The sequence below is a fragment of the Vitis riparia genome, chromosome 4 (genome assembly GCF_004353265.1).
Source record: "Vitis riparia cultivar Riparia Gloire de Montpellier isolate 1030 chromosome 4, EGFV_Vit.rip_1.0, whole genome shotgun sequence".
NCBI lineage: Eukaryota > Viridiplantae > Streptophyta > Magnoliopsida > Vitales > Vitaceae > Vitis > Vitis riparia.
Genome location: NC_048434.1, coordinates 111,226 through 133,644, shown reverse-complemented (window position 1 = coordinate 133,644; position 22,419 = coordinate 111,226). Strand labels below are relative to the sequence as shown.

Sequence of the window (22,419 nt, the reverse complement as noted above, 5' to 3'; positions counted from 1 at the left end):
ACTTATCTTTCCTATTTTATCTGTACATTCAAACTCACTCTGTTTTGTATATGTCTATATAAATGGAAATCTTCAACCCCATAGAGGGAGTTGGTTTTACAAATATTCTTATGGTATCAAAGTTTTTTTGGATTAACCTCCTCGATCCCCTAATGGTCGATTCTTCCTTCTCTTTCAACACCATGATACACATGGTTACTATTGAACTTTCCTCCACAAATTATCTTCTCTGATGAAATCAACTTCTCTCTCTTCTTCAATGTTAGAATCTCTTTAGCCATGTCGATGGTTCCGTTGCAACTCCTCCAATCACTATCGCCTCTGATTCTTCTTCCTCTCAACCGAATCCTAAATATGTGGAATGACACCTTCAAGATCAATGTCTTATCAGTCTCCTCTTCTCTTCATTGACTGAAGAAGCCATGGCCGAAGTCCTTGGTCTCACCACTGCTCGTGATGTCTAGCTTGCTTTGGAAAATTCCTTCAACCATATTTCCAAGACTCGTGAGCTTCGCATCAAAGATGACTTGCAACTCATCAAGCGTGGCACCCAAAGTGTCACTGAATACTCTCATTCATTTAAGGCATTATGTGATCAACTCACTACAATGGACCACTCGATTGATGATACCGACAAAGTTCACCGGTATCTCAGAGGATTGGGAACTGACTTTGCTAATTTTTCTACTGCTCAGATGTCTCTCACCTCATTTCCAGTTTTCAAAGACTTGGTTCCCAAATCCGAAAGCTTTGAGATCTTCCAAAATTCACTCAGGTCCTCCTCCCCTGTTTCCTCTATTGCCTTTACTGCCACCAAAGGTCCCTTTTCTCCATCTCAGAGTGGTAGCAACTCCAAGTCCCGTTGTTCTCGCGGCGGCTACAATGGAGGCCATGGTCATGGACGTGGTAAACAGGGCTCCTATACCCCTCGATGTCAAATCTGCGAGACTGAAGGCCACACTATTGATCGTTGTCGGAGCCGTTATGAATGTACCAAACCTACGGCACAGCTTGCTGAAGCTTTCAACACATCTTATTTTCTCTCAAATGGTTCGGAGTTCGATTGGTTCACTAATACCGGTGTTTCCGCTCACATGACACCTGACCCTTCTCAATTGAACAAGGTTGAGCCCTATCATGGTAAGGACTGCGTAATAGTGGGAAATGGTGTTTCTCTTCCTATTACTCACACTGGCACACTCTCTCCTTCTTCCAATTTTAAACTTTTGGATGTTTTTGTTGTCCCTCGTCTTACCAAAAACTTGTTGTCTATCAGCAAACTAACCTCTAATTTTCTTCTCTTTGTCACTTTTTCTCATGGTAATTTTGTTGTACATAATCAAGTAACAGGATTGGCGGTGGCAACCAGTAAACGAGAAGGTGGTCTTTATGTGTTGGAATGTGGCAACTCTGCATTTGTTTATGTCCTTCAAAATAAAAATTTACATGCTTCCTTTGAATTATGACATGCTCGCCTTGGTCATGTAAATTGCTCTATTTTATCTCTCTTAAATAAAAAAAAGACAATTATTTCTTACCTCTTTGTTACCTAATCCATCTCTTTGCTCTACTTGTCAACTCGCTAAGAGTCATCGCTTGTCTTTTTCCCCAAATAATACTTGAACTAATGTTGTTTTAGGCCTTATTCATTGCGATATTTGGGGTCCCGCTCCAGTCAAATCTAATTTGGGATTTACCTATTATGTATTATTTATCGATGACTACTCTCGATTTACTTGGCTTTATCCTATGAAATTAAAATTTGATTTTTTTTTATATTTTCCTCCAATTTCAAAATTTGGTTGAAAATCAACACTCCACCAAAATTAAGATTTTTCAAAGCGATGGTGGTGCAGAATTTACAACCAATCTCATCTTCGACAATTTGGCATCTACCACCAAATGTCTTGTCCGTACACTCCTTCCCAAAATGGTAGAGCTGAACGCAAACATCATCATGTGATGGAAACGGGTCTTGCTCTCCTCTTTCACTCCCACGTTCCTCCTCGGCATTGGGTTAATGCTTTCAGCACAACCACCTACATTATCAACCGGTTGTCTATGCCTGTACTTGGTGGTCTTTCACCTTTTGAAGTTTTATCTGGTAAGCCTCCTAATTAAGTGAATTTCTATCCCTTTGGCTGCCGAGTTTACCCATGTTTACGTGATTACGCACCTCACAAATTTTCTCCCCGTAGCTTACCGTGTGTTTTTCTTTGTTATAGTTTCTCACCTAAAGGCTTCCGTTGTTTTAACACTACAACCTCTCGCACATATATTACACGGCATGCTCGATTTGATGAGAATTTTTTCCCATTTTCAAATACTTCCAGTCCCGCTTCTATTTCTGCTATTGGTTTTTCAAATTTTTACGAACCCTGCTCCCTTGAACCACCTTCTAACACATCATCTCCTACTACTACGCAGGTCTCTACTACCCCTCCTTGTCATTTTTGTGTAGATGACTCTGCTATTGAGTTCTTACAGGTTTCTTCTTCTGCTACCAAGTCCACGTCTCATTCAATTGCAGTCTTGTCCGTCCCTGTATCTGCTACGGACTTAGCTCTTTTTACAGTTCCCATGGACTAGATTCCTGCCACTACTTCATCAGCTCTTTCCGGTTCTCATCCCATGATTACTCGTGCCAAATCTAGAATTTTCAAGACACAACATCCTGCTCATCTCAGCTTTGTGCAGTCTACTCCATTGATTCATGCACTGCTTGCCACCTCTGAGCCTAAGGGATTTAAATCCGTTGCCAAAAACCTAGCTTGGCTTGCTGCCATGGATGATGAAATGAAAGCGCTTCAAATAAATCACACTTGGGATCTTGTTCCTCGGCCCTCCAATGCTAATATAGTTGGTTCCAAATGGGTTTTTCGGACTAAATTTCTTTCTGATGGATCCATTGAGCTCTTCAAAGCGTGTCTCATGGCAAAAGGCTACACTCAACTTCCCAGTCTTGATTACACAGACACCTTCAGCCCTGTGGTCAAAGCCTCCACATTTCGTGTTGTCCTCTCTCTTGTTGTGTCTCACAAGTGGCCCTCACGTCAGTTTGACGTCAAAAATGCCTTTCTCAATGGCATTCTTCATGAAACTGTCTACATGGAGCAACCCCCGGGCTATGTTGATCCTCATCATCCACTTCATGTTTGCAAATTAAAGAAGACACTCTACGGCTTGAAACAAGCACCCCGTGCTTGGTTTCAACGTTTTAGTTCATTTCTACTACGACTTGGTTTTTCTTGCAGCCACACAGACACTTCTTTATTTGTCTTTAATTGGCAGGATGATCTTATTTATCTCCTCATTTACGTTGATGATATCATACTCACTGGGAATAACTCTACTCTCATTAATCGATTTATTTCCCAACTACACTCCAAATTTGCTGTCAAGGATTTGGGTCCACTAACTTATTTTCTTGGACTTGAGGCGTCTTCCATCCCAAACAACCTTTTCTTCAACCAAGTTAATTATGCTACTGATGTTTTGGCTCATGCTCAACTGCTGGACAGTAAACCTATTACTACTCTCATGATTGTCTCTCAATGACTATCTTCTGAAGGTGTTCCATTTGCCGATCCGACTCTCTATCGTTCCTTAGTGGGTGCTTTGCAATATTTAACCATTACATGTCTTGATCTTGCCCATTCAGTCAACTTTGTAAGTCAGTTTCTTCATGCACCTACTGATGTTCACTTTCAGGCAGTCAAGCGAATCCTTCGCTACGTAAAAGGCACACTTCATTATGGTCTCAAGTTCACTTCATCCTCTTCAATGGGCTTAGTTGCATACTCGGATGCTGATTGGGCTGGCTGCCCGGACACTAGACTTTCCACCTTTGGCTACTCGATTTGTCTTGGCAATAATCTTGTCTCTTAGAGTGCTAAGAAACAACCCATAGTTTCTCGTTCAAGTTGAGAATCCAAGTACCATGCTCTTGCCCTTACTGCAGCTGAAGTTTTATGGCTCACTCCTCTTTTACGAGATCTTCGAGTTACTTTACCTCACCGGCCTCTTCTTCTTTGTGACAACAAGAGTGCAATTTTTTTAGCTCCAATCCCGTGTCCCACAAGCGCACCAAGCACATCGACCTCGATTATCATTTTCCTCCGTGAGCTCGTTGTTACTGACACCCTTCGTCTTCAGCATGTTCCGTCCCACTTACAACTGGCCGACATCTTCACCAAGAGTGTCTCACAGGATCTTTATGTCTTCTTTCGATCCAAGCTTCGAGTTTGTGTTAATCCCACTCTTAGCTTGCGGGGGGCTGTAGAGAATTCCAGTAAATTAGTTATTGATTTACGGAATCCTCCTTGATTGTAGGAGATATAGTTTAGGAGATACGATTTCCATTTGTACTTATCTTTCCTATTTTATCTATATATTCAAATTCACTCTGTTTTGTATACGTCTATATAAATGGAAATCCTCAATCCCATAGAGGGAGGTGGTTTTACAAATATTCTTACATGTAACAACCACTAAATTGATCATTAAAGTTAGACTAACCTTTTAAGCAAAACCAAATAATGATTTTTACAATAATGTGATTTTTTTTATGTTCCTCGAAGACAAGGCCGGAGTTCCATTCCACGTTTTGCCCCGTCGTCCCTTGATTTTCCATGCTAGGGTTTCAAAAGAGGGTTTTAAGAGCATGAGGTAAATCTTCTTTCATCTTAACAGACTAGGTTTGGATTGGATATGCGATGTGGTCTCTGTTATTAAGTTATTAAATATTGATTCATGCTTATTGATATTGCGAAGATTAGATATTGATTTGGGCTTATTGATTTTGGATGTGGGTTTTGGGCCTTAAGATTTTCATTCAAATATGAATTTTAGGCTACTTGCTTGTGTGATTTGGGTTTGGAGGTATTGGTTTTAATTGGATTTTTTGGGCTTGGGTTTTGATTTTCGATATGGGCATTGAATTTTGTTGGTTTGAGTTTAATTATGGACTTGGGTTGGGTTTTTAATTAGAATTTATTATTTCCTTTGGACTTAACCGCTTTGGTTGCTAATTTGGGCTCAATATTGGGTTAGAGGCTTTGGTTTTTAGTTATCAATTTCATTTAAATCATTGGGCTATGGGCATTGGATTGGGAGTTAGGCTTTAATAGTTTAATTGGTTCTTGGGCTTTAGTAGTTTAATATTTGAACCTTAGTATTTCATTTGGGTTTTCAACTCTAATTATTTAATGTTTTGATTTGAATTTTGTGGAGCTTAGACTTATTTTAATATTTCAATTTGGACTGTGGGTTTGGTTTATTTGTTTTGGTTTTGATTTAATTTGGATCATGGATTAATTTGGACATGTTATAACTTATCACTTTTATTTTATTCTTGGGCTTGCTCTTGTTTTGAAGGACTTTCAAGGAGCTGAGAATGGAGAAAAGGTAGTGTATACGTGACGTACAGACATGCATCAGGAGTATCAGTTAGTGATCAAAGGCAGCAAAAGATTAAAAAAAAAATGTTAGCACCACCTGGTGAAATAGATCTGTTGTGTGAGAAGAAAGTGAAGGAAAGAAAAGACACCCGGAGCGTGTGAATCAACTTAATTTGTGGAAAATGATACCACAACCACATTTCTCTCCTCCAACAACTGCAATGATTTCTATTTGAATAACTACATCCATAATCACACACGAAAATCTGTTCCCGTCTGCTAAATTCTCATCTTGTAGTGCACACATCTTTCTGTTCTCCGTCTCTGATAAACAGATAATAGCTTATGAAGCTAATGCCCAAAATTTCATGTTTTTACTTCACAACTGCTCATTAGAATGTCCTGTAAAATGTGAAAAATGCAATTTCTTCACAGAACCTCACCATTTATTTATTTATTTATTTTTAAAATATTTGTTCTTAAGAATAAGATCATTTTTTTTATTATTATATTCTTGAAATAAAGATATCTAAGAAAATGTTTTTGAAAATAATTTTTAGAAAATAAAAAACAACTTTTATAATATTGATATCATTTTATTATGTTTTTAAAAATTATTTTGTTCCCATGGTGTGGTTCACGAGTTATAGTTATGATTCCATTTACGTACGCTTGAAAGTCGATCGGTTAGTTTCAAAAAAGCATGTGTGAAAGTAGAAAAATGGAGTGAATGAGTTACAAATTTGTTGAAAAAAAATTCATTCTCACCCAACCACACCCGACTACAATTCTAATTTTTGCATAATGGTATCTTCAACACTGAAATAATGACATGGTTTTAGTCAGATAATTGACATTTTGCAGGAATTTCTATCCCTCCGAGAAAATGAAGCAAGAAAAAGAAAGACCCAAAAAAAGAATTTTGAACATAGGAAAGGAGGGTTGGGAATTTGAATACATGATATTATAAAATAAATTAAGAAATATTCTAGGTTGGGTGAAGAAGAGTACTCCAAAATATACGCAACAAACCATCTTTGAAAGCAATTTTAAGAAAGTAATAAGTATTTTAAAATGTTTGGAAGCACTTTTTTATTTTTATAGATGGATGATTGTTTTAAAAACCATCTTTTTTGTTATCCAAAAACATTAATAAAATACTCTTTTGACATATAATCAAATACTAAATTAGTTATTCTCACTAAAATCATTTTTTATGAAACCATTAACAAATAAAAACACTATCAACTAAAAGTGGCTTTTAACCAATTGAAATTAACCGTATGATCCGCACAAAGACATTTTAATTACAATTTTTTGTTGAAAAAAAATTAGCAGTGTCAATTTAATTACAAAAGAGAGAGGAAAGAAAGATGAATAAAAGTCAGATTGAAATCCTATCAATTCAAAACTGTCGCGCACCTGGAATGAGGGGGGTTTTGCTAATTCTTGGTGGTTGCTATAACTTGCTATTCTCAAGATGGCTACAAGTTTTATATACTTTCACATGTTAAATATTTAAATCTCTCTTATATTTAGCTTTGTTTTGAAGATATCTCCCCAATTTATTCTAAACACATAATTTTAATTTCTTCATTTATACTATTAATAATTAAAATATTCAAAGTTTTGTAAATAAACAATATTATATTTTAAAAACAAAAAAGTTGGTGTTGTATACATGGATGCACTTCACGTTTATTTATTTATTAAATAGTAATAACTTTTATACTAAAATATAAAACTTTTGAAAGACTTACCTTAATTTAAAAATTTTGCTATCTTAAAATTTTAAAATGTATAAGGATATAAGAAAAGTCCATATTTTTTACATAAAAGTTTGGGAGAATTGTGCTTTATACTTACTTGGACTTGAAAATTGGCCCAAGATCCTCATATCCCGTATATTTGAGTTCAAGACCAAAGAGTGAAAATTGAGTTGAAGGACATTACCTTTCAAAATTTCTTGAAATGCCTTTGGCTATCAAAAAAAAAAAAAAAACAATGGGGCTTCCTACTTCTCTCTCATTCTTTCTTTCCATTTTTCTTTCTCTTCATTCACTTTACCTTTTTCTCATATATTAATTGGTGAGACCATGTAAATTAATTCCTAGCTAATGAGGTGTCACAATTTCCACCAATTATTTTTCTCCCGAAAACCATGCCTAATAAATTGAATATTGGAAATCAATGGTTAAAAATTGTTATTACTACATTTTTTAAGTAAATATTTTTTAAACACCTCATAAATTTTTTTTTTCAAACTTATAAAATATATAATAAATATTTTTTAAACATCTTAAAAAATATTGTTAAAACTACTCAAACAAAATATGCAATTACAAATTTTGGATGATGAAATTTAAAAATTCAAATTGAAACAGTTTATAGGTGAAGGAATGTGTGGGGGGAAAGTGTTTAATCCTTAGATGACAAAAATAAAAATAAAAAAGTGATTCAAAATTGATTAAAATCTTTTTCAAATGGTAATCTTGTACACCCTTATACACTTAAAACATTTCTCTTATACACTTAATATATTTCCCTTGTACAGTTAATGTAACACTATTATACAATGACGTAATATATCCCTCTTAAGTTATATGTCCACATAGGTATGTGTAGACCCTGTTAATCATATTTTTGATGGTTTGGCCGAGAAAATGGTAAATGAATTAGGGTTAAGGTTTTTTTTTCCGAACATTATTACTAGAGAAAGTATCAGAATTTCATGTGAGAGTTAAATAAAGTGCATGACATGAATATGCAATCCATGAGTGATAAGGGAAATGAAGAAGTGATTCAGAATCGATTAAAATCTTTCACAAATGGTAGCCTTATACATTTTTATACACTTAGTACATTTTCCTTGTACAATTAGTGTAATACCATTATATAATGGTGCAATATATCCTTCCTAAGTAATGTGTTCACAAACATGTATTAACCATATTTCTAATGGTTTAACTAAGAAAATGGTGGATGAATTAGGGTTAAATTTTTTTCCCCAAACATCATTACTGGGGAAAGTATTGGAATTTTCATGTGAGAGTTAAATAAAGTTCATGACATGAATATGTAATTTATGGGTAACAAGGAAAATAAAGGAGTGGTTCAAAATCGATTGAAATATTTTACAAATTGTAATATTTTACACCCCTTGTACACTTAATGAATTTTCCTTATACAATTAGTGAATACCCTCGTACAGTGGCACCAATTAAACATGATTTCAGTAGTTTGATTTAAAATACGTAAATATGTCCTTTTTATATGAGAAAAATTCAGTCTCTGTTATACTATGTATTGATATAATCAATTTCTAAATACAAAAACATTTTAATTGGATATTTAAAATAAAAATTCTTCATCCATCCTCTTTCTTTTTCTTTTTCTTTTTCTTTTTCTTTTTTTCTTATTTCAATAAATTTTCAATTAATTCAAATCATTAAAAAAAATCCTTAATAAACAAATTTGCAACATTTCATATATTATATTACCAAAGTCTATGTTCAAAAAATTATTAAAATAAGAAAGAAAGAAGATTAAAAAAAATTAATCATTTTATTTTATAATAGCAAAAAAAATAAACTTTAAAATATTTTTTAATATAAAATAAAAAATAGTAAATATATTTATTTTAAATGGTTTTTTAATCATTAAATTATTTACTTCTAAAATGTAAAAGATAATTTTTATTCATTTAAATTAATATTTTTTTAAAGTATTTTCGAAAATAGTTTTTGAATCATTAATATAATTTTTGTTTATTTATAATTTAAAAATAGAAAATAATGTTGATTTTTTAATTATTTTTAAAAGAGTTTAAAAACAACAATAAAAAATATAAAATATAAAAAATTATTAAATAAGGGAAAATTTTATGGAAGTGGCATGTAAAGAGTGGTGGTATAAAAACAAAAAAGATAGGTATAAGTTAAATGGGTATTTTTGTTTATTTTTACCTCAAATCATTGTAATCAATTATGGGTGTTTGGAGAACTTTTTATTAATTATCACGCCCAAAGTAGGTGTGAAGCATAATTCTCCCTAAAAGTTTCTATATTTTATCATCCATAAAAAAATAAAAGTTTCTACATTTTATATAGAAGTTGTTATTATTTTCTAAAAAAAATTAAAAAATAAATGAATTGCATTTATACGACACCATAAATTTTAATTGAATTCTTATTGGTTTCAGCCTATCATGAAAATAGAAAGAAAAAAAAAACGGATAAAAGAAAAGAACTCATAATCAAAGGGGAAATACATATCTCATCAAAGTGTCTCTGGGGCTCAAATGTGTGTAGTAAATTAAATATTGTGCATGTGTATAGAAGATATGGTGTGTGTAAAAGACATGAGTAAGAGAGAGTGAATACAATATCTCGTCTCTTTTATTTTATTTCACTCTTAATTAAACATTAGATTGGCACAAAAATGTAAGATATCACACCACATCCTACGCCAATCAAGATATGATATGTCGTTTCAACGATTTTAGTCTAGAAATATGATTTTTTTTTTTTTTTTTGTAAAAGAAATATTATATAAAATATTTTTTAAACTTATATGTGATTATAATTAGATTCTTTATAAAATAATGAAGGCTAGGAATGTCTAATAGAACAAAAATACATGTGGCTTAAGGTGGGGATATAAAGAGTCAAGAACGTGAGATTTTTCAAATTAATTGTATCTATTTTTATCGTATGTAATATTTTATATTGAATAGTGACATGTTATTTCTCATTCATGACAATAGGCATAATGGTTCATTAAGATAGGTATGATTGGTCAAACCACAAAAAAACCTTATATATCTTTGTGTGTGAATTGTTTTATTGTTGTTGTCTTTCATTAATATATTTGCTTCTCGCCTACAGCAAACAGATTGGGTTAAAGCAAAAATATTTGGGCCCAATAAATAAATAAACTGAACGAGCCTCTGCTTAGTGTGAACAACCTCTGCGCTTAATTATTTAAGTATAGCATCTCAAGATTGCAGAACATGTCCAATTTTATGTATGCTTGCAAGAAGCCAGTACATCGCTAGCATAAGCAGTTTGATCGTTTCTACATAGGCACTGTTGCATTATTGTTTAATTAGGAGTGCTTGAAGATATGGAGAGCCTCAGCAAACCCTTCAATGGAGCCGCAGGCTGCAGCCAAGGCCACAAGCAGACACACAAAGTTCAGTGACTGCAGCCCAAACCACCTAATTGTCCATCGACTGATCTTCTTTTGCACAATGTACATATTCACTGGGAAGTAAACTGTCAGTGGCCAGAAACTAATAGCTCCAAGCAGTGCCAGCACTTCATTGAAGTAGGGCAATGCCAAAGCCAGCAAAGTTATAATCACTACAAACATGATTCTCCAAGTCAGCCTTAACAAATTGATACTCATGTTGAAGTTTTTCTTCCCAATTCTTATGGGGTACTCAGCAATTACAAACTTGGACCTTGGCCACCACCTTCTCATCTGTGATTCAACTGCACCAAACACTGGTTGTGAAACCACCTGTAACAAGTTACATGTTCCATTTAGGGGGCTCCAATCTTAGCATGGTCCACTTGTTTTTTGCTTAATTTTAATTCAGAATTTCATTCGTTTTTGCTTGTCATATTACTAATCCAACAGTTCCATCTAGAAGAATGGTTTTGGAAAATGTGTTTTCACCTGGTATGCTCCCACAAGGTGCATCACAATGAAGGTGTTGGCCAAGTCGATGAGCCAGAAGGGCTCGTAAAATCCAAAGCCAGTTAGCATGTTGCCATGGGCGTTGTTCCCGAATGCAGCATAGCCAAAGCAAGCACAAATCAAGTAGAATAAGGTTGTTGTTGACACACTTATCATGTTAGCCTTCTTCATTACTTGGATTTCTGACCCTGAAGATTTCAATGTATCCTGAAAATTGCTAAGTTAATTAACAAAAATCCATTATGAATATACTCTTTACGGGGTTGCTATATTCCTTGGTTTTTAAGTGGAAATTAATCAAAGCATTTTAGCCCAACTAAAGCTTTGAATAATATGTTTCTGTTTACCTGGATTTCAATCAGAATTGCAGAGTATGAGCTGCATAACAACATGTCTCCAATTGCTCTGAACATCCTCCACATCTTCTGAGCTGCAGTTATGCCCGGCCCAACCTCAACACCAGTCACACTGGTCCTCTTTCCATGCCCTGTTTTAGTGGCAGATTTAAGTGGAAGAACAAGGCCAAGGAAATAATTTCCAAATTCAAATCATTGGCAATAATCAAAATTTTATTACCTGAGATGACAGTTGAAAAGGCGAGTGCAGCTCCAATTGAGGCATACCCGAAAGATGTAACTGTTGCTATGACAGACAGCCCCCACATTTCACCAATATCCGGTATCTGAGACACCACAATTTCAAAGAGTCCCATCCCTATCATGTATGGTTTATGCGAAACCTCGCAAGGGGCTTCATGGCCTCTTTTGTGGAAGCAATTCGATTTCTGTATAGCCCTGAAACACACATTTCCTAATTAGCATAAAATCACTGTTCACACATTCATAAATGCAATGGCCTTCACTCTATTTATGGAGAACTTACACCATGCTTATTGCTGCAGTGATGGTATAGCCAATTGCCAGTCCAATTAGGAGGCTGTATTGAGCCAACCCACAAGCCATATACATTTTTCCACCTGAATTTTAGAGAAATTTAATAAAAAAATTTACAATATGACTTAAATATACATGTGTATTGAGAGTATGGATTAACAATACCTAGATTGGCTTTGACAGCCTGCATATAAGTATAGTTTCTCTTGCCAGTGACTGGGCATCTGTAACATTCTGCTAAGAGATTGGAAGTGTAGAATGTGATGATGCCAAATATTATGAGAACTAATACACCAACCCATCCAATCTGCGCCAGGCTCCAGGCGAGCGAGAGCACTCCAGCGCCTATAACAGCTGTTATTACGAGTGCACATGCTGTCCACAGAGACCCTAATATATGCATCAAAATGATAATTATCAGGCGTGCTTAGAGCATATTTAGGAGTTATTTTGAGAGGGTTTAAGCCTTTTCAAATTTTTGAAAGCACTTATAGACAGCTGATTCTTCCAAAAATTACTTTTTTTTTTTTGTTTTAGAAAACCTCACCAAAAACATTAGTAAACACTTTTTGGGTTTATATGATCAAGTACTAGCAATTCTCACTGAAAGCATTTTTAATGAAACTACTACTAAACAAAAGCGTTATCAGGTAAAAGTACTCTAATCAAAATCATGCTCGAACAGGGTGTGTTATTAATTGAAATTAACTTCATCTATGATCCACACAGTGACATACTTCGCTATTTTTTGTTCCAAAAAAATTAGCAGTATCAAATTAATTACAGGAGAGAGAAAAGAAAGATGAATAAAAGTCAATTAATGAGATCCTATCAATCCAAACCAGTAACACACCTAGAACGAGAAAGAAGTTTGCCCATTGTTGAGAAGAAGAGAAATACAACTTGGATTAAGAAAAAAAGGGGGGGAAAGAAACCCTGCTTAATGTACAAGCAACCAAAAGCATACCAGTTCTTCTGGGTCTGCCATCATTGTCCAAATCTGCATCTGCAACTTTGTGAGAACCCAAACCAGATTCACAGACCTCATTCTGAATACCTCTATTATCATCAACCTCACTTGCCATCATCTCCTTCCGTTATCTACTTAGCAACCAAATCTGCACCAAGAAAATTAAGGGTCGTTAGTTTAGCTTTGAAACTCTACAAATCCCATATGAAAAGGTTGAAAATATTAGAGGGGAAAGGAACAGAAGGTTGAGTAAATCTCTCACTTGTGCTGCGACCCAAGTCTGGAAATGAAAACACACTCAAGACTCAGAAGATGAGTTCTGCATTTATGGCTTCTTTGGGGAAGAAAGCAAATTTCTTTTAATTAAACATTTATATCATATGCCATTTCTAAGAAAGCCAAGCACTAGTTATATTTGTCTGCTGTATGATTTAGCATTTATTTATTGCAAATCCGTCTAGATTTTAAAAGTGAAAAAAGCATTTGAATTTACTTGCAGGCTGTAAACACATTTACCTATTGTGTTGTGTAAACACTTCATTCAAAATATCTTTTTTCCTTTTTCATCTTTGGTCTATGCAAGTGGCATTACACGATTACTATTAGAAGTCGTTTTCTCCTGACTTAGAAGGTGTTCAATAAATTAAACTTATTACTTGTTACTTGGTTTTTACTTTATGATTAAACTTATTTAATTTTTTTAGTTTATAAAATTAATATATTTAAATTTATTAATTTTAATTAATAGTTATTTTCATTAAACTTAAATAATAAATTTTGTTTATTAAACCTAAAAGTATTATAAGTACATAAAATAATTACAAAATATTCACAATTAAAAAAGGAATTATGAACTTGGAGTCGTAAAAGAGAAACTTTCATTAAATGTAAGTAAAATAAGATTAAAAAAATTATCTAAAAATCAAAATAAATTAATTATGTGGGCTTAATAAATTTTAAATCATGATATTAAATTATTTTATAAAAAAATGATTGATTTATTTAATGTGTTGAATGATAGTAACTCATTGAGTTGATTTATCAAATACCTTTTTTATGGTATTAATAGGAAAGTCATGCCTTTTCATTGTCAATTTAAGCATCCAATTTCTTCCTTCCATGGTTTTTATCAATTCAGTTCCTGAATGGTAAGGTGTCACACCAACAAGAATATACTCTTTTTTTTCCTGGCAAAAGTACTTTGAGCCCAGCACTCAATACCTTTAATTCTAAGGATGTAGAAAAACTGGTGCAGCATTTCTAATGGGTCTATATTATCAGTAGTAGTAGATGTAGAAAGTGGTTACTCAATACCAAAGTCTGAGGTCTACGGTTAAGCACGATATATTGTCAACATGTCCCTTAATTATTCATCTATTCTGAACTTATATGTAAGTTGCTTTTAGGATAAATTAATATTGCATTAACTAATTCCAATAAAAATGGTTATAATATGTTTTAAAAATAAACTAAAATAAATGGGATATAAAAATTAGCTAACATTAGGAAAAGCCATGCCCCTGTATTTTGAAGCAAGCTGCTGGCCAATTCATATATTCACCTAAAAGATGCATATATGGTAGATAAAATGGAGATAGTCCATGAGTTTCTTTATCAAATTACTTGTAAAATTTATTCAGGATGCAGAATACCCTTAGAGCATTAATTTCAAGTGCACATGTACAAACCAAGCTATTGCTTTAAGGATCACAAGTACAAGTGTTTGAGCATCTTCATCACTTGGGTTTGAAGATATGAAGAGCTTCACCAAACCCTTCAATGGAGCCACATGCTGCAGCCAAGGAAAGTAGGAGACAAGCTAATTCATTGCCTGGAGCCCAAACCACCTTACTGTTTTTCAACTAATTTTGTTTTGGGCAATGTACATATTCACTGGGAAATAAACTGAGAGGCCAGTAGCTGATGGCTCCACGGAATGCTAGCACTTCGTTGAAGAAGGGCAGTGCCAGAGCAAGTAAATTTTCAATCACCACGAACATGGTTCTCCAAGTCAGCCTGAAGAAATTGATGTTCAAGTTCAAGTTTATCTTGCCAATGCTTATTGGATATTCGCGGGTTATGAACTTGGACTTAGGCCACCTCTTTCTGATATGTGATTCAGCTGCAACAAACACTGGTTGTGTCAGTACCTACATCCAGTGTAATGGCATTTTAGAAAAGAAAACAAAAGCATTAGGTTGAAATAATTTTTGGAAATGATTCTTGACCTGATATGCTCCCACAAGGCACATGGCAATGAAGATATTGGCCAAGTCGATGAGCCAGAAGGGCTCAAAAAATCCAAAGCCCGTCAGCATGTTGCCATGGGCATTGTTCCCAAATGCAGCATAACCAAAGCAAGCAATCAGAGGGTTTTAATGGAGCTTCGTACAATATATATGCATATATCTATACCTGGATTTCAATCAGAACTGCAGAATATGAACAGCATATCAACATGTCTCCAAATGCCCTGAACATCCTCCACATTTTCTGAGCTGCAGTTAAGCCCGGCCCAACCTCAATTCCAGTCAAAGTTGTCCTCTTTCCATGCCCTGCTCAAATCTCATCTTTGCTGGTTGTTGCTACAACTCTTATGGACATACATTTCAATGCAAGGACAAATTGAGATTTCAAGTCATTGGCAATAAAATTTACCGGAGACAACAGTCACAATGCAAGTCCAGCTCAAATCGAAGCATACCCAAAAGACATAACTGATGCCATAACCGAGAGCCCCCACACTTTTCCAATGTTGGGTATTTGAGACACGACCATCTCAAAGAGTCCCATTCCTATCATGTATGGTTTATGAGAAAACTGGCATGATGCCTCATGACCCCTTCTGTGGAAGCAATGTGATTGCTGTATAGCCCTGAAACACCATCTCCATAGCTTGAAATCACTATCACATGTTCATAATGGAAGCTCTAGTCTACCATATTGATTTTAGCTTACACCATGCTTATTGCCGCAGCTATAGTATAGCCAATTATCAGCCCAATTTGGAGGGCATATTGAGCCACTCCACAAGCCACATACATTTTCCCACCTGAATTTTTCAAAAGAGTAGCCATTAGTTCCAAGAAAAAAGCTATTCACAATACGTGATATCTAATAGATCTGTACTGCGTGTGCATTGAAAATACCTAAGGTGGCTTGGACAGCCTGCATATAAGTGTAGTTTCTTTTGCCAGTAAGTGGAGACCTGTAACATTCTGCCAAGAGACTGGAGGTGTAGAATGTGATGCTTGCAAATGTTAAGAGAGTTGCCACCCCAATAGCCCATCCAAGCTGCGCGAAACTCCATGCCAGCGAAAGCACTCCGGCGCCAATTACCGCTGTTATTATGCGTGCGCTTGCAGTCCACAAAGTCCCCGGTGCATATACATAACATAAAATGAATAAGTAAATAAATAAATAAATAAAACCCTAAGGTAGCTAGTAATTATACAGAACTTTGAGTTCGAGCTCTTAATATGTATAGGTTCATTTAAATCATTCAATAATGGTAGGATAAAAGAATCAAACTTAGTTTAGAAGAATTTTAAAAAAAAAAAGTATCATTTCTAAACTTCAATGTCAGCAAAAATTGAAAACTTTATGTTATATTTATATAGATGTATTATTAATTCTTTATTTTAAAAATTAAAACTTCTACATGAATAAGTAGTAGATTTTTTTATATATGAATTATTGTTGCTATTAATTAAATTATATACTAAATTAAGATTTTGAAGCATAAAAATTTGAGAATATTTTATAGAACAAAACTATTTAAGTTGTTAATTTAAAATTATACTTCAGTAGGAGAAAAAAGAAAAAGAGGGGCCGGGGCCGGGGCCGGGGGTTTAGGGGGTGTTGAACCTGCTTAATGCGTTGCAAACCAAAAGGCGCCATGGACAAGTTTCATTATACCAGCTCTTCTGAGTCTGCCATCCTCGTCAAAATTTCCATCTGCAACTTCATTACCACCCAAGCCATCTTCACACCCCTCCTTCTCAATATCTCTATCATCACCCTCATTCACCATTCTCACCATCGTCCCTTTCCTTCTCTTTTCACCGACCAAACTGCACCAACAAAATGACAATTTAATTAGCTTTGAAACAGTGAAATTAAAAACCCATATGGAAATGAGGTTGAAAAGAGCAGAAGGTTGAGTTAATATCTCACTTGTTTTGTGAACCAACTCTGGAAGTGGAACCACTATCAAGACTCAAGACTTATCCCCTTATTTATTGTTTCTTCATCTCTCCTTTTGGGGAAGAAAACATTTGTCAGCACACAAATAATTTTTATGTACAAGAGTAAAAACATATACATCATATATATATATATATATATATATATATGTATAAGTTAATTCTATATCCTTGGCAGTGTTATTGCATGACGTTTATTATTAGTTTATTCATAAAAGAAGAAAATTCCATTAATTCATAAAATATCAGCACAAAGAGAGAGTATCGAGTACTTATCCTTTACCAGACTTAATTGACTAAATTAATTAATATGGTGACTTGTTGTATATGATATTGAGATTTTAGGTTTTTCAGAAGCTTTTTTTGCCCTATAGAGAGTTTATCGGACTTAGTTGACTAGATTAATTAATATCGTGACTTGTTGTATATGATATTAAGATTTTAGGCTTTTTCAAGAGCTTTTTTGCCATATGGAGGGTTTGATATATCGAAAATTAGGGTTTTTCAATAGCATTATGGATAGCCACTTTTTAATAGGTATTCATTAAAAGAGATCACCTAACCACATAGTTGTCATTAATTTATTTATAATTCCAGAAAAAATATATGAATTTCATTTCTTTAATTATTATCTCATTTATCCTTATCGATGTAAGTCTCATTTCATTATGTTTTTATGTAACCGTTTAAATTTTAATCATACCTATCAAGAGCTAGGATTAAAAAATTAATATTCCAGTGGACATGATTCTTCAAGTTAAATTTCTGAATACTAATGCGACTATGCATTACTTGTGGAGTAATGAGGTGTGTCTCCTTTCTCTCATGAAAATACTATTTATAGCATATTTTTGAACCCAACAGACAGCACACCTACAATTATTTAGGCAAATATACATATGCGTGCTGTTTGATCATTATGTCATATTTCCTCAATTGGGGGACTTGAAGATACGGAGAGCCTCACCAAACCCTTCAACTGAGCCACATGCTGAAGCCAAGGCCACAAGAAGACAAACAAAGTTCAGTAATTGGAGCCCAAACCACCTAATCGTTCTTGGACTAATTTTCTTTTGGGCGATGTACATATTCACTGGGAAATAGACTGTTAGCGGCCAATAGCTAATGGCTCCAAGGAGTGCAAGTACCTCGTTGAAGAAGGGGAATGCCATAGCAACCGAAGTTACAAGCCCCACAAAGACGGTTCTCCAAGTTAGTCTTAAGAAGTTGATGCTGAAATTCAAGGTTTTGTTGCCAATTCCAACTGGGTATTCCGCCGTTACAAACTTGGACATAGGCCACCTCCGCCTGGCTTGTGATTCAACCGCACTAAATACGGGTTGTGCAAGTACCTGCACATCTTATATATATCATTTAAGGTTTTGTATTTTTTATTTTGAAGTTGAATCATAAGAGATGTTTCTGAACCTGATATATATGCACCCACTAGATGCAGCACAATGAAAGGTTTTGTATTTTTCATTTTGATATCTAATTTTTGAAGTTGAATCATAAGAAATGTTTCTGAACCTGATATGCACCCACTAGATGCACCACAATGAAGATGTTGGCCAAGTCGATGAGCCAGAAGGGCTCGTAGAATCCAAAGCCGGTGAGCATGTTGCCATGCGCATAGTTCCCGAATGCAGCGTAGCCAAAGCATGCACATGACAAGTACAGCGTTGTTGTTATCAACACCCCTGCCATGTTGGCTTTCTTCATCACTTTAATTTCGGACTTGGAAGATTTGATTGTGTCCTTCAAAATTCACAAGAAGAGGGCTTTTAAGATATAGCTTTACTGCGCTTGCATGAACTTAAAACAAATCGAAGTATATATATCTAAGGGTCTGATTGTTAAGGTTTTCAGAAACAGTTATCAAAATATAGTTTTTTAAGATTAAAAAAGGTTTTTAAATATTTTCAAGAATAAAATTTAGTTTGAGAACTCAAACATAAAAAGCAGTTTTGGTGCTGCAATGCCAACTTTTTAATTGTTACCCAAAACATTCTACAAAAAAAAAAAAAAAAATGCAATGAAAACCCCTCAAATTTGTTCTCAAAATTAAGTATGCTTACAAATTCTAGAAAAAAAAAATATATATTCTGTCAAAAAAACAGAAGCGGTTTCTAACTATCCATGTTTTCATGATTATCATTATTTCATTAATTTTAGAATTATTGTTTTTGCAGTGAGAAACCAAAGCATGCATTTTAAAAATTAATGACACAGAACATTTCATATGTACCTGGACTTCAATCAAAACGAGAGAATATGAGTAAGCTAATGCAATGTTTCCGAGAGCTCTGAACATCCTCCAGATTTTCTGAGCTGGAGTTATACCCGGCCCTATTTCAATTCCAGTAACAGAAGTCCTCTTTCCATGCCCTATTCAAATCTCAACCCGTCCCACCAACACATTAATTGTTGTGAACAAGATTAAGGAAGATTGAAATCAACCTTAATTCAAGTCTGATAATGGAAAAAAATTTTACCCGAGATGATTGTAGCCAAGGCAAGTCCAACTCCGATGAAGGAATACCCCAAAGAAGTGAGTGTTGCCATGATGGAGAGCCACCATACATGGTCAATGTTGGGTACCTGAGACAGAAAGATTTCGAAGATTCCCATACCTATCATGTATGGTCTATGAGAGAACTGGCACGAGGCATCATGACCTCTTTTGTGGTAGCAATCTGATTTAAGTATGGCTCTGAAATACAAACTAGATTTCACGCATCATTCCTTACTCACAAAATGCAATAATTATTAAAGAAATCATGTTTGCAGTAACTCACTCCATGCTTATTGATGCCGTGAGTGTAAAGCCGATAATCGACCCAGTCACGATGGCGTATTGAACCAATCCACAAACCATGTACATCTTTCCACCTGAATACATAACAGTTTCAACAAACTATATATCACAGAAACACGAGGCCTAAATTAAATTGTGTAGTGGGTATGGATTGAAGTAAAAATACCCAAGGTGGTTTGGACAGCCTGCATGTAAGTGTAGTTTCTTTTGCCAGTAACAGGAGACTTGTAACATTCTGCCAATAGACTGGAAGTGTAGAATGTGATGATGCCAAATACAAGTAGAGTTGCAACACCAGCAAGCCATCCAAGCTGAGCCACACCCCAGGGCAGCGACAGCACCCCGAAGCCTACCACCACTGTCACTATGTGTGCGGTTACCGTCCACACAGTCCCTACGTGTCATTCAGAGTGAAATTAAGTTATTGCAGTGATTAATGTTTTTGACGGGCAAAATGATTCATTTCAACTAAGTAATTCTAATATCGTTCTTGAAATGTTTTTTCTATATATATTCAAACGGAGGCTTTTAAAATAAAAGAAATCTGCCTATTCGTGAAAATTGTTTCCAATTTTCAAACAAATTTAGTAAATTTTTTGTTGAAAATAAATTCAGGTTTTTTTTTTTTAGAACAAATCTAAATCTAAATCTAAAATGTTGTGTTTTTCAAACTTAAATTGTTTTTCATATTTAAGTTTTCAATATTTTTTTATTTTCTAAATATAGTTGAAAACTGTTTGTAGAATTATTAATAAAAAAAATCAAATACACGTGTTTTTTTTAAGGTTAATTGACACTATAACCGGTCAAAAATATTTTTTATTTAAAAAAAATTATAAATAATATAAACTTATTGAGAATGATTAATATAAAATCATTTGTAGTTACGGAAAAATAGGCAACTCTTAAAGCCATTGCCAAAAGTAGAGTATTTGTTTATTTCATGATGTGCATGAAGATCATGAAATATTAATTGCGTTTGTTCTTATGTTTTATTTGCCAAAAGTAAAACTCTGTTTTTCATTTTATAATTTATAATACATATTTTTCCAAGTGTTTTGGCACACCCCCCAATGTCTAAATAGGTTTCAATTTTTAAAATTTGAAGAAAAATTAATGTAACGTGATGGTTTATATAAAAATTAAAAATATTATTTTTATATGTAGATAAAATTAATGTTTTAAAATAAAATTTAATTCACAAAATGATAGGTAACAAAACATTTAAAATCCATTAAAATTTAAAAAAAAAATGTATGAGAATGCATAATTAATAATTGCAAAATCAATAACAGCAAAAATCATATTCTTCTTTTTCTTTGTGATAACTCCAATATGACCTAATTCAACCAATTGTTAAATATTATATGATTATGGAATAGGTTGGCCTTTTACATTTTATCTTAGATTTTAGTGATTTATATTTTATAAATAGTCTTGTTATTTTATTTTTAGATCTTATCCCTTTCTTTGTATCATTTGACTTTTTTTTTTTTTTTTTTTTTTATCCTCTTTCAATGATATATCTAGATTTTATTGTATATTTAAATCATACAAATTTTGTATTCAATATGATACCCTATAAAATGAATACTAACCCAAAATACAAACATCAAACACTCCAGAATTAACTTTTAGAAAATACTTCTCTTTACTTGCTAAATGGACATTGGAACTGATTAAGAAAAACCAAACAATTAAGAGAGAGGAAAAGAGAAAACCAGTTCTTTTGGATCTGCCATCTTCATCAAAATCTCCATCCGCAACTTTCTGAGGATCCAAACCAGAATCACATTCGCTATTTTGAATGATATCTTCATCACCAACCACCCTGTTCACCATCTTCTCTTTCCTCTTCTTTCTTTCTTTCTTCGTTCTCTGCACGAGAAAAAAACCATCTAACACTCAACAGTAAAACCCATATATATATATATATATATATATATATATATATATATATAGAGAGAGAGAGAGAGAGAGAGAGAGAGAGAGAGAGAGAGAGAGAGAGAGAGAGAGAGAGAGAGAGAGACTTCAATTCCAACGAGAAAAAAACCATCTAACATTTTTTTTTTGACCCAGCCACTTTAAACAATTACTTGTCATTAATTTCGATATATATGGCAAGAAATTAATGTGCACTAAAAGAAAAAGAAAAAAAAAACAATCATCAATTTCTCTCACACCCTTCCTGTTCTTCCAACGGTCTTGTAGATGGTAACAATAACCCAGATTATGAAAATGAGAAAAAGAGAGAGAGAGAGATTATACCCAACAAGTGCTGCTATCCCAGCAGCACAAGTAACCGGTGCAAGGAACTGTAGATTGAGGTGGTTTTTGATGGTGGATGGTGGTTCACTGGCCTTGGAATGGAGAGAGTGGCAATGGGCAAAAAGGATATGTTGTACTCCCCCCCAATGTTTGTTTTTGAGGG

General features: G+C 34.1%; 2 protein-coding genes and 1 pseudogene across 2 annotated transcripts; all 3 read right to left on the bottom strand.

The window, feature by feature from the left end:
- Nucleotides 1-10,477: 10,477 nt before the first annotated feature.
- Nucleotides 10,478-13,286, bottom strand: LOC117913623 (amino acid permease 1-like). Its single transcript, XM_034828641.1, has 8 exons — nucleotides 13,228-13,286; nucleotides 12,963-13,113; nucleotides 12,161-12,385; nucleotides 11,985-12,078; nucleotides 11,679-11,896; nucleotides 11,450-11,589; nucleotides 11,082-11,309; nucleotides 10,478-10,922 (listed from the first exon to the last, which is right to left on the bottom strand). Exons 2-8 carry the CDS (start codon nucleotides 13,081-13,083, stop codon nucleotides 10,506-10,508), a joined length of 1,443 nt encoding a protein of 480 aa, XP_034684532.1. The 5' UTR covers nucleotides 13,084-13,113; nucleotides 13,228-13,286; the 3' UTR covers nucleotides 10,478-10,505.
- A 1,415-nt stretch (nucleotides 13,287-14,701) lies between these two features.
- Nucleotides 14,702-17,007, bottom strand: LOC117912636 (annotated as a pseudogene).
- A 1,095-nt stretch (nucleotides 17,008-18,102) lies between these two features.
- LOC117912635 (amino acid permease 6-like) lies at nucleotides 18,103-21,830 on the bottom strand. Its single transcript, XM_034827323.1, has 7 exons — nucleotides 21,710-21,830; nucleotides 20,155-20,382; nucleotides 19,969-20,062; nucleotides 19,666-19,883; nucleotides 19,419-19,558; nucleotides 18,701-18,928; nucleotides 18,103-18,522 (listed from the first exon to the last, which is right to left on the bottom strand). Exons 1-7 carry the CDS (start codon nucleotides 21,828-21,830, stop codon nucleotides 18,103-18,105), a joined length of 1,449 nt encoding a protein of 482 aa, XP_034683214.1.
- Nucleotides 21,831-22,419: the final 589 nt, after the last annotated feature.

Excerpts from the sequence above, each read along its gene's own strand:
- LOC117913623 (XM_034828641.1), bottom strand. The coding sequence starts at position 13,083 with ATGATGGCAAGTGAGGTTGATGATAATAGAGGTATTCAGAATGAGGTC. Across the intron at positions 12,386-12,962 it reads TGGCAGACCCAGAAGAACTG|GGTCTCTGTGGACAGCATGT; the intron begins GTATGCTTTTGG and ends TGCATATATTAG. Across the intron at positions 11,310-11,449 it reads CAATTCTGATTGAAATCCAG|GATACATTGAAATCTTCAGG; the intron begins GTAAACAGAAAC and ends AGCAATTTTCAG.
- LOC117912635 (XM_034827323.1), bottom strand. The coding sequence starts at position 21,830 with ATGGTGAACAGGGTGGTTGGTGATGAAGATATCATTCAAAATAGCGAA. Across the intron at positions 20,383-21,709 it reads TGGCAGATCCAAAAGAACTG|GGACTGTGTGGACGGTAACC; the intron begins GTTTTCTCTTTT and ends AATGACACGTAG. Across the intron at positions 19,884-19,968 it reads ACGGCATCAATAAGCATGGA|AGCCATACTTAAATCAGATT; the intron begins GTGAGTTACTGC and ends TTTGTATTTCAG.